The sequence below is a fragment of the Citrus clementina genome, unplaced genomic scaffold, assembly GCF_000493195.1.
Source record: "Citrus clementina cultivar Clemenules unplaced genomic scaffold, Citrus_clementina_v1.0 scaffold_3, whole genome shotgun sequence".
Lineage (NCBI taxonomy): Eukaryota > Viridiplantae > Streptophyta > Magnoliopsida > Sapindales > Rutaceae > Citrus > Citrus x clementina.
The window spans coordinates 22236565-22248875 of NW_006262339.1; the positions used below are offsets into that span (position 1 = coordinate 22236565).

At 34.8% G+C, this 12311-nt stretch overlaps 1 protein-coding gene across 1 annotated transcript; it reads right to left on the reverse strand.

Annotated features, from left to right (window-relative positions):
* Positions 1-2251: 2251 nt before the first annotated feature.
* Positions 2252-7640, reverse strand: LOC18049091 (TMV resistance protein N). The gene is made up of 6 exons (XM_024187137.1): positions 7546-7640; positions 6321-6859; positions 4800-5733; positions 4360-4635; positions 3005-4219; positions 2252-2896 (listed from the first exon to the last, which is right to left on the reverse strand). The coding sequence occupies exons 2-6, from the start codon at positions 6818-6820 to the stop codon at positions 2252-2254; spliced, it is 3570 nt and encodes a 1189-aa protein (XP_024042905.1). The 5' UTR covers positions 6821-6859; positions 7546-7640.
* Positions 7641-12311: the final 4671 nt, after the last annotated feature.

Here is a 12311-nt window from a genome sequence, read left to right on the forward strand (position 1 = left end):
GTTTAGTATATGGAGGTGCTGTGACTTTTAAGTTATATATTTTATGGTATTAAATTTTATTTATGAAATAAAAATTGATAGTATTTGATGATTATCATTTTTTAACCTTCTAGGAAAATTTTTAACAATTTGATCTTTTAATTATAACAGAGTAGACAATTCTCCAATCAAAACAGAGATAATCAGAATAAGAAACCGAGTTTCTTTTTTTTTTTTTTTGGTTGGGGTCTGTCCTTCATGTTTTCTCTTTCTTTAATTCTCAAATCATCGGAATTCATAAAATTCAAATCTTCAAATTTGACTTTCTCTTCTTTAACAATGAACTCAAAAACGAAAAAGGAGAAAGAAAATAATAATAATAATAATAATAAAAAAAAAAGACTAAACGTACGGCATGAGATGCATTTTTTCTCACGGGCCATCCATTTCCTCTTGCCATTTGAAATACGACTCAACTGCTTGTTTCTATCAGCAGGCATTGGATTTAACTACAATTTATGAACAAACCTCAGAGAAATTCCAGTAAGGGGCTAATCTGATCGGGCACGAAAGCAACTTTGGAGATATTCTTTGCTTCTGATTCAAGCAGAGCATTTTCTAGTGATTTAAAATAAAACTTTGCATGAGTAAATATAACAGACAAAAAGAACAAAACTGAAATTGAAATTGCATGCTTACTGATAAATTCATAGACTTTAAACCTAATATTAATGTTAAATAACTATACTTAATATGCACAAAATTTAATACATGAACCAGATGAAGATCTTGTTGTAAGCAGTGAAGGATTGAACAACAATTTGAAGAAGAAAAAGCTTGAAGAAGTGCAAAGTACACCAGATGCAAAATTGCCTCGAAAGTCTCCATCAATACAGGTTCAGGTTATTCGGAAAACCAAAGTTAATGCAAAATCAGAGAACAAACCAGAGGAAAGCTCTGTACTACAATCACTCTGCCAAAACTACGACAATGATGTGTGATGATGAGCAGTAAACCAAGCAAGACTCCTGACGCAAGCAATTTATTGAAGGCTTTTTCTGAAGTTCCTTGCTGCAAAAACGCATGAATCAGGCAGTTATTTTGCTTGGTCATTTTGAGAGTACTTTGCAGACTCATTCATCTGGAGAGTAAACATTTACCGTTTCTAGGTCGAAATAAAGCCGTCTCTGATCTTGTGCTAACCAAATAATATGAAAGTATAATTATTCTTTTTTTAAAACAAATAAAATATTAATCTGATATTCATCATTGATTTTATCAATTTTACCTAATAAATTATATTATAATTAATTTGTATACCCCACATTACATTATAACTGATTCCATAAAAGATGAGATTGATCATCTGTCGTTTCCCTGCAAATCCACAATCATTCGATGTCTATGTTTTCATTTGCTCTGAACCCAAAACAAGAAGCAGAAAGATCCTTCATATTAATCCTTCATATTTTGAAGCTTAATCGTAATCTCAAGTGATGACATAAGTTCATCAATTTTCCAAATCTTAATATCTGTTAACTGGTAGTAAACAAACAACAGCCATACCATCAGAAGGCACTAGTGCAGTTCGAGTAAAATCTATGTTCATTCAGTAAGAGTCTCAACAAGCGAAAACTGTGTCAACTAGAACTCCAGAAGCTATAGGCAACACAAGAATATTCAATCAGATTGCAATCAGCTAATTTCTTTATTGTTCATTCATTGCAATGCAATTCATCTACTATGATACAAACCACTTTCAAGTGTACCCAAGAACCTGCGCTTATCACTTCTGGATCTGGCATCTTTTGCACAAAAAGAAGGGAACAGATAGTTAAGTCCTCATCTCATCTCATTTGAGTTCAAAACCCCTCTAAGTCATTTTCTTGCACTGCACTGAAATAAAAAATAAAGTTATTAATTATATGTGTTGTTGTGTGCGCACACGCGCATGAGATAATGAATACATAAATGAGAAAGCTGCAAGGGATAATTATGCAATGAAACAGTGATGGTAAGATCAAAAACAGAGGATTTATTTCAGTCCTTTACTTTTGATCCAAGCAGAGCATCTTCTGGTAATTTAACATGAATTTTTTTTGCAAGGTTAGATACATTAAATAAATAAAGAGAATGTAAATGATTTACCATATGCAGCGAACATAAATTGGAACTGAGAATCTGAGATGCGTACTTACACATAAATTAGAACTGAGAATCTGAGATGTGTACTTGCACATAAATTCAGAGAATAATCACTAGTTTATTCCCTTCAATCGAGTCGTCTATATCTTTTAGCTTGAGATTCCTCATCATCACAGTAGCCACTTCCACTGGCTTCAGCTGTCCCAACATACTCTGCAAGGCTTCGCTTTGATGTTGTGGCTACTTCCATATTTGATCCAACAAAATTCCGATGGAACTCATTTAGATTATAAGTAAAGGGAGTCCATCGGTTTGTTGGTTGGTTGAACTCCTCCCCCACTTGGTGGATATATACTGGATGGAAACCACATTTTTTCACCTCCAATCCTGGGCCCCACAAGGGTTGAAATTCAAAATGCCAATTGTGTTCATAGCATTCTTGCTCTTGACGAGGTAAATAGAGTAGCCAAAGATGGTCAGACCCATCCTGACCGAACTTTTCCCTAAAAGTAGTACTATCACCAACTCTAGAACCTTTCAAGTGCCAGGTCAAGCACTTTGTGGGATATGAACGTAACATTCTGATTCTAGTTGAATGCTTATTGACATGAAACACACAGCAAATAGCATATCCCACCACCTTATTCTTATTAAATGAATCGGGAGGCCTCTTGAGTGTTATTGAAGAACCCTTGTTCTGATACATGAACCATTCCGGAATTTCGCTTCCTGGAACAACAATGCTTGAACGCTGTCGCAAATTGGACACAGCCTGCAACCAAAAAATTAGGAGGAAAAAATAAAAAATAAAACCACACCCGTGCATAAATTTAGCGCAATATGTTTGGCACAGTGGAGAGACATGGAGTAAGAGACTGACCTCGAGGTACTCTTTCAGCATTGAAAATCCCAAGCCGTTGAATTTGAAACAGTCCATACAATGAATATATGTGCGGTTCAACTTGCATAATTTTAACACACATGATATCGTTTCCAATGAAGTACAACCATCTACTCTAATTGACACAATACTGGGTGGAGGTTGTGGTAGAGATTGAAGCCTCTTGCAATCCTCCAATACCATTTTCCCCAGCTTAGAAAGATGGATAATGCTTGCTGGAAGTGAAACAAAACTGTTTCTACTCAAATATAACTCTTTTAATGAGCATAAGTGGCCAATATCGCTTGGGATTGCTCCTTCCCCAAGATTGCAGTCACTGATATCTAATTTTCTTAAACAATACAAACCTGATAGAGATGGGAACCTCCAAGCCACAGGATCTGAATTCCTTCGGATCAAAGTGATGGGGAAGTGCAGAAACCATGATGTTGATTGCAACAGTCCTTTGCACCCGCTTATATCAAGTACTTCCAAGCTTTCTACCTTCCCCAAGTTCTCTGGCACATTTTTAAGTTTGGAGCAGCCAGAAAGATGCAACGTTTTAAGAGATCTCAAACCATTTATAGTTCTTGGAAGACTCTTGAGATTTTTGCAATCTTTCAAATTCAACAAAACAAGGCCAGAAAGAAATTCAATAGATGCTGGCAATCCTCTTATAGCAGTTCCTTCCAAATGAAGCTCCAACAGCTGCTCCATACTTTCCACGATCTCCGGGAACTCTCTGAGCTTCCAAAGGCCAGAAAGATTCAAAGTTGATAGATATTTTAGAGCACTTATGGTACTCGGAATACGCTCAAAATTTTTGCAGCCATACAAAGTCAACCGAACAAGTCCAGATAGAAGTTCAATTGAGAGTGGCAGCTCTTTAATATCAGTTCCGTCCAAATGGAGTTCCTGCAGACACTCCATACTTCCCACAATGTCTGGAAATTTCTTCAATTTCAAGCAACCAGAAAGTACAAGTGTTTCAAGAGATTTCATAAAAATCTTGGCTGGAAGAGCTCTAAGATTTGTACAACCTTTCAAATTCAAAAAAATCAGCTTCTTGTGAACCAGCAAAGATGGGTGAATCTCATGCAGCCTTGTACATCCTTCAAGAATCAGCTGCTCTAAATTTGGTACCCTTGAGAAATCTGGTGTCCTTATGAGGTTCTCGGAATGCTTGAGACTCATGATTTTCAACCTGGCCAAAGGCTATAAGAAACAGAATGGCACAAAAGAACATAACTTAAAAGAATGAAATCATGACATTATCACAACTTAAAAGAATGAAAGTATGAAATTATCAATATGTATTCACTGAAAACCATGAATATGTAGTTGGACAATCTTACTTTGATTCCACTCCACAGATGTTCAATGCTGCTATGAGGGATGTTAAGTTCAATGAGTTTATCTAATCTCAAATTTGATGGCAAGGATTTCGATGGATATCTTTTCCAATCAAGAAGCCGTAACTCGTTGGAGAGGTATTCAAGGTCTCCCAAAAGTTGAACATAATGGATTTGGAGCACTCTAAGATTAGTCATATTAGAAAAGGCTTGAGCACTGAAATGCATCTCTTTGTTGCTAAAGCGATCAAATATGATGACTTCAACTGCATCAGTTCCCTAAACATTTTAACAAAAAATAAGTGGGAAAAAAATGAAAGAAAGAAAGTCTTGATAAAACTATGCAAAGATTTAAATAGTTAAAGATATGATCATGATCCTAAAATCACAAGTTTTCGACTTAACTAATCACTTACTGTATTTTGTGATAATACATGGCATACATCTGCTTCCTCCCACAATCTACTGCGATTTCCAGGCTCTTGAGGGGAGTGCCTCCTGACAATTTGTCGACCCATTTCTTGTAATAAATCATGCATCCACAGTCCATTGAAATCATCTACAGTTACTAGAGATTTTTGAATAAGACTTCCAATTCCAATAATTGGGTCAAAATCACAGTAGTTGAGAATTTTTGTTACATAATCTATATACTTCCCTTTATAGAAGCATGCAATATCGAGAAATATCTTCTTCTCTGTTTCTTTTAACCCATCAAAACTTATTTGAAGTACATCAAGAATTTCATTTTCAGGATCTCTTTCTAGTCTTTGTAGTGCACTTTCCCATTCAGGTATAGTTCTTCCAAACAAAAATGAGCCCAAAACCTTGAGAGCTAATGGAAGACCTCCGGCATACTTTACAACACTTCTCGACAGTTGCTCGTATCCTTTCCATGGCTTATGGGATTTAAAGGCTTTTAAGCAAAACAGTCCAAGAGCTTCATCATAATTTAGATACTCATGCATATAAACTTCATCCACTCCATGTGCCATCAACAAATGCTTATCTCTTGATGTTATGAAAATCCTGCTGCCTGTAGCAAACCAATCATGCTCTCCAGCTAGACTTTCTAATTGTTGTATGTCAATCACATCATCAATAATAAGAAGAACCTTTTTGCATCGTAGCCTACTTCTGATCATGTTCACACCATCATAAACATCCCATATGTCACAGTTCCCAAGGTTTAGTAACTGCGAAAGGAGCTGCTTTTGCAAAAAGACCAGACTACTTTTTCTTGAAATTTCCCGAACGTTGGCAAGAAAACAACTTGCTTCAAACTCATGAGAGATCAAGTCATAAACAACTCTTGCAAGAGTTGTCTTACCTATACCTCCCATACCGCAGATACCTATCATACGAACATCAGTAGCCCTTCATTTATAAGAAACCTCAGTTTCTCCAAGCGTGAATCTAGTCCAACTAGACCCTTAAGAGTCTCAGATTTTGCAGGAATTTTACAGGATATCTCCTTGACAATATCCACAATAAATTCCGACTCATTCCTGTACATTGAAAAGAACAAGAAAATAACATTGGTGTTGTTGAATTAAAGTTAGCATTAATGTACCGTCAATCAACTCCACAAGTATAATATCTAAACTGTACAATATTATATTCATTAGATCGAATCTCTTGTTGCTTCTTCAAGTATATATATCTACGTTCATCTATAACACTTCATTTACAAAAATTCTTTGATCAAGTTATTATCTCAATTGCATCATATAATGTTAATAAATTCATTTACATTCTACACTCTTTTTATTTCTGAAATCTCAGAAATTCTAAGATGGCTCAAAGACCTTTTAATGATATTGAATGAAAGCAATTCATTTTTGGAAGTTGTTTGATAGGGAAGGAATCCCAAAATCAATCCATTAGTTAAGACTCATGCAAGACAAACAAAAATAACGAACCTTAATTTTGGTAAGATAGTATTTTAGAATAAGAATGGTAACCTGTCCTTCAATTCCCAGCCAGATATATTGGCCACCTCCTTCAAAGAATCTCTCCACTTTTGTACTTTTTCTATATTCTCCCTGAAAGCTTCTTCATGTTTTAAAAAGGCTTCTTTAAAACTTGCCGTCTGTTTTCTCACCGTAGTTGGTTCCAAGTCATAGAATATTGGAAAAATCATTTGTTGATGATCACTTGTATTCTTGCATTCAACAATCTTAACAAGTTCATCCAAGCACCAAGTTGAAAAAGCATAGTTTCTTGAGAAAACAATAACCAAAATTCTTGATTCTTCAATTGCTGCAAGTAGTTCTGATGAAATAGCTTTTCCTTTCTCAAGTTCTTTGTCATCTTTGAATACAATGATTCCAGTTTTACCCAAAGCAGCATACAAATGGTCTGTGAATTTGCGGGTGTCTTCACCTCTGAAGCTTAAGAACACATCATATTTCTGACAAGAGAGTGGCGAAGGAACATATGAAGAGATTCTCCAGATGCTCATAATGCAAGCAATTGATCCGACAGCCTTCTATTTAAGTTCCTGAAAATAAATTTGGATCAAAATTAACATCCACACTATAAATAAATGTCTCTTAAGTAATCATAAACAATAACCAAACAAAGTTACAATATCTAATTTATAAGATTTCATACAACAAACAAATACGGTCAAATCATTAATTATAAATTGCAGCTGACGAAACATTCATCATTTTATTATGAAAACAAAGAAATTTATATATCCAAAACTTATATGGGGAATATATGGGATAGTAGTATAAGCTAGCTAGCTACCTGCACACGATGGCAGAAAAATTTCTTTATATAAAGGATATATATATATATATATATATATATATATATCATAAAAAGAACTAAGAAAATTAAATAGGTTGCCAGAGCATAAAGAGGCAAGAGTTTTGTTTAATAAGTGAGGTTTTTCATTTTTTTCCCAAAAAAAAAAAAACTAAACTAAAACTAAGGTTATAGCGAATGTTTGATTTTATTAAAAAAAAAAAATCTATGTATTTGCTCTGTAATCTTACACGATTAGATTAAGAATTATAGACGCAAATATTTCTCAAAGACCAAAATTAACCAGTTCAAAAATATATAAAACTTGATAATGGTTCTGTTTCGGAAATTAATGACCTTCTTCTTCTTATTAGCCCTGAAAATTCAAAAACAAAATAAAAATACAAGGGAACTGCGTAGCATAAAACTTACGGCGTCGATTGTGTTGCTGGCAGCAGAGTAGTTTCTTCAATAAGATTTCTGACAGCAAATCTTCTAAGTTCTAACATCAAATATGCAAGTCAACGATGCTGCATTCCAAGGCATCTTCAGAAAAACAAATAATATAAATTCAACACTTTATCTGTTCTAAATGACAGGTAGGGTCCCGCCTAACCCTCACCATAGAGTGGTATGCTTATTGGAAAAAAAAAATTCAACACTTGTCAATTCTCATCCACAAAATCTTCAAATTGACACTGCGGTCTCTGTTGTTTGGTAAAAGTTTAAAAAGGTCCTCCAACCAAAATAAAGAATGAGGGTGAATAAAAGGATTGTATCATGGCTAAATCCAACTTAGATCCGAGTCCATATTCTACCATATTCAGCGATCCATTTTCAGACACGCCAACAATTGTAAATAAATTGAAAGATTCACAGAAAGCAACAAAGAAACAGGGAGGAAAAAAAAATCTATGTACAGCCGCAAATAAACTATTTCACAGCCAAACAGAATCGCTATGGCTTCTTTAGTTCTTTTATTCCGATTCAACAGAACATATTAAAACCTACATAAGGTTATAGACAATATAAGGAAACAAACAACACTTGTGAAGCTACACGTGACAATATTACCAGTTCCAGCACAGTTAATGAGATGAACCGCATTAATGGCAGCTGATTCCACAATTGCTGACTGAGTCAGTCCTGTTTCGGTGGCTTGTTTCAAACCTTTTTCAATTGCAAAAGCTTCCAAGAATTCTACATCTCCTGTGAAATAAGATCAGTCAATGGAAGCATATATGATTTCTCCCTTTTCAGTCCTGATGAATGCAACAGCTAATAACACCAAAAGAGTTGATCCTCAAGGGGTCTTTTAGGTAAAGGGATTTTTAAAATACATGAAGTATCTTCGCATTAGGTGCTGGGACTAAGAGGACTTGTCTGGTGGGTGGAGGACAATGTGGCACAAAACCCAACACTTCGAATTAAGTCATCTTTCCACCTGCCATTTTCATCAATTAACTGAGAAGGCTTGAACCTAGGTGAGAAAGGCTTGAATGTACAGAGGAATGTAACACTGCAGTGCACAGAAATAATGCAACTTCCAGCATAACTGTTTCTTTATTTTCATTCACTATTTATATTACATCAATGTATGAAGCTGCGTTATTCTAAAATCTAAAAGTAAAAGGAAGGTTGCCAGGAGATAAATGAAAAGAATCAATTGCTTTCACCTGGTTCAAGAATTAACAACGTTATTGATAGTTGCGTCTCTAGTGGAAGAAATAATTTTGACTAAAGCACGGCATCATTACAACAAATCTGACGACATTTTTCCAAGTACATCAGATAACGATAATTTCTTCAGACATTCAATATATGGCCTGACTCTGTTTTTTTGTCTAAAAACTCAAGAAATTCTGGAATTCCTTTGTTCTGACACATCATTCATGCAACAATAAATTATCAAATCTTTTCATGTATAATTTTATTTGGAAAATTTAAAAAAAAATTAGTTATTGGAATAACTAGTTAGGGTGCGGGATTAAGGTACTGTAGATTTTAAGCTGCAGCTGCTGTGGAAAAAAAACTATAATTATGAAACAAAAGTTAGTAATATGTAGTAAATAGAAATTTTAAATAATAATTTTAACAAAATTATTAAAGATATAAAAGATTTTTCATGATACAAGTGAAAAAACACATTAATATAGTTTCTAAGTTACAGCAGTTAATATTTACCAAACACTTTAGTATTGTAGCTTGGAAGCTACAGCTGCCCAACCTCAATCTCAAACGCACCGTTAATTAGATAAACAGAGTTTGCACCATTTTCGTGGTAAAATTCTGTTAATGACAGGCATACAAGTCAATGAAAAGATGAAAATAAATGCCTCGGCGACTCTTTAAATAAATAGAATCAAAACCGTATGTATCGATAGTGAAGGAATCTCAAAATCTGCTCATTAGCTATGAGTCATTTAGGACAAACAAAAATAAGTAACCTTAGTCTTAGAAAACCAATGTTTGAGAATATTAATGGTTACCTGTCCTTCCCAGTCAGAGACATCAGCCACCTCCTGAAAGCGTCTCTCCACTTTTGCACATTTTCTATATTCATACTGAAAGCTTCTTCGTCTTTGGAAAAAGTGTCTCGAAAACTTCTTGCTTGTTTCCTTTTCACAGTTGGTTCCACCTCACAGAAAATTGGAAACATCATTTGTTGAGGATTACTTCTATTCTTGCATTCAACGATCGGAACAAGTTCACCCAAGCACCAAGTCAAGCAAGCTTAGTTTCTTGAGAAAATATAATAACTGAAATTCTTGATTCTTCAGTCCTAGTGAAATGGATTTTCCTCTGTTACGTTCTTTGTCATTGCTGAGTACGATGATTCCTTTTTTTTTTTTTCAATCCAAAGTAGCATACAATGGTCTGTGAAATTTTGCAGATTTTTTCTCCTCTGAAGCTTAAGAACACATCATATTTCCAATGAGAGAGAAGAACACATCATACGCAGCCTTGTGGTAGACTCTAACTCTTCTTATGAACTTTGGAAAAATCTTGAGGAACAATTTGGATCTAAAACTGTGGCTAAGGAAATACATTTGAAAATGATGTTGAATAATCTTATTCAAGAAGATGAAATCTCTGCAAGAGAGACATGAGAGAATCCAACCTTTGTTGCTTGGAAAAGACAAGACCAGCTGCTGTTAAGCTGGCTCATGTCCTCGATCAGCGTTGAGATAATCAGCCTTGTGGTAGACTCTAACTCTTCTTATGAACTTTGGAAAAATCTTGAGGAACAATTTGGATCTAAAACTGTGGCTAAGAAAGAACATTTGAAAATGATGTTGAATAATCTTAAAAAAGGATCCATAACAATGATTGAATATTTTGGCCAACTTAGAGCTGTTACAGATGAACTTGATTTAGCTGGAAGTCCTGTGAGCAATCTAGACTTTATCACTTATTTGATTTCTGCTTTAGGTCAGTCATACTATCCTGTTTTTGTGTTTATTGAAGTTAAGATGATAAAAATGTCTATTAATGAAGCATAGTCTATGCTTTTAACTCAGGAAGCAAGGATTGAAAGCAATCAGCTGAGTGCAAATAAAGAAGCTAAGCTGAACTATGCAGCCAACATAGCTCAGGCTGGACCTAATAATAAGAAACCTAGTGGCCAATCTAATCGTTATCAAGGTTAGTGGAACAAAAATGCTAATTATCTGCGTAATAATGGAGGTAAAGGTGGATATGGCAGAGGTTTTTCTGGACAAGGAAGAGATAATGGAACAATGGTAGATGCTGGAATAATAGAATGTCTTGGAATGGTGGAATGTTAGGACCTTTTCGTGGAAGAGGAGGTTATAATAGTTCTAGTAATAATAATAGTGGCTTTGGTAAACATGTTGTTTTTAACAATAAGAAAGGTGTGATTAACTCTTCTATTTCTGCTGTAATCTATCAAATCTGCTTTAAGCCAAAATATATAACTGGTGAGTGTAGAAATAAATACAACAAAGAATTTGTTGCCTCTTATCCTCCACCAAGCTACAATCTTTATCAAACCTCAACTCCAAGGGCTACTTAGCTCACAACATGTAAAGATGAAATGGCTGATCAGGGATGGTACTTAGACAGTAGTGCCACTTATCATCTCACCAACAATCTTCAAAACTTGAATCATGCCATCGAATACTCGGGTAATCAACTCTTGCATGTTGGTAATGGTGAAGGATTGAAAATTCCACACATAGGATATACAGGTTTCAAATATCCTGTAATTCTCTGCTGTATCTAAATGATATATCGTGTGTACCCACCATAACCAAAAATCTCATAAGCATTTATAAATTGTTAGCAAACAATAACATAACTATTGAAGTTGTTGTCAATCTTTGTTTTATTAAGGACAAGAAGGAGGTTGTGCATCTGGCTCAAGGGATTGCTGGAGATGGATTGTATCAGTTGCCATCAACTGCTATCAAAGAATGACTTTCTATCTAGTTCATGTCGTCTGGCCTCTGTGCCTAGTTCAATGCTTTCTGTTATCAATAATTCAGATACTGCTGATAATAAACCCTGTCCTAAGCTTGTTTCTAATATTTTCAATGCTTAATGTCATGTAAACACTACTCATTCAATTGTTTCTGGTACTTTGTTACATCAAAGACTTGGTCATCCAAGAAAGCATGTTCTGAAATGTATCTTGCTTCATTTGTCTCTTATTTCTTCTATAACATTACCTGATTTTTGTGATGTCTGTCAATGCAGAAAATTACATCAACTTTATTTTTATTTTGTGGGAATAAAGACCTCAACACCTTTAGAACTTGTTCTCATTGACCTTTTGGGACCAGCTCCTATGTCGTCTTATTTGCATTGTTATAGATACTATGTAAGCTTTGTGGATGATTATTCTAGGTACTATTGGTTATTTCCTTTAATCCTCAAGTTTAATGCCTTTGAAACTTGCCAAAATTTCAAAGCCTTGGTTTGAAAAACAGTTTGATCTTCCTCTGAAAGCACTTCAATCAAATTAGGGGTGAATATTGAAATTTTGAAACCTATCTTCAGAGAGAAAGCATATTTTGCAGACATAATTGCCCTTATATCGCCACCAAAATGGAGTGGTAGGAAGAAAATATAGTCATGTTGTAGAAACTGGGTAAACCTTAGTTGCAAAAGAACAAATGCCTTTTTCTTCTAGTGGGAAGCTTTCCATACTGCATCATTCCTTATCAATAGGCTGC

What these genes read in the sequence shown, in the direction of transcription:
- LOC18049091 (XM_024187137.1), bottom strand. Translation starts at nt 6,820, where the DNA reads ATGAGCATCTGGAGAATCTCTTCATATGTTCCTTCGCCACTCTCTTGT. An exon ending in GGCTGGGAATTGAAGGACAG is followed by an intron (nt 5,734 to 6,320) that starts GTTACCATTCTT and finishes TTATAAATGAAG; the next exon opens with GGCTACTGATGTTCGTATGA. An exon ending in TGCTGAAAGAGTACCTCGAG is followed by an intron (nt 2,897 to 3,004) that starts GTCAGTCTCTTA and finishes TTTTGGTTGCAG; the next exon opens with GCTGTGTCCAATTTGCGACA.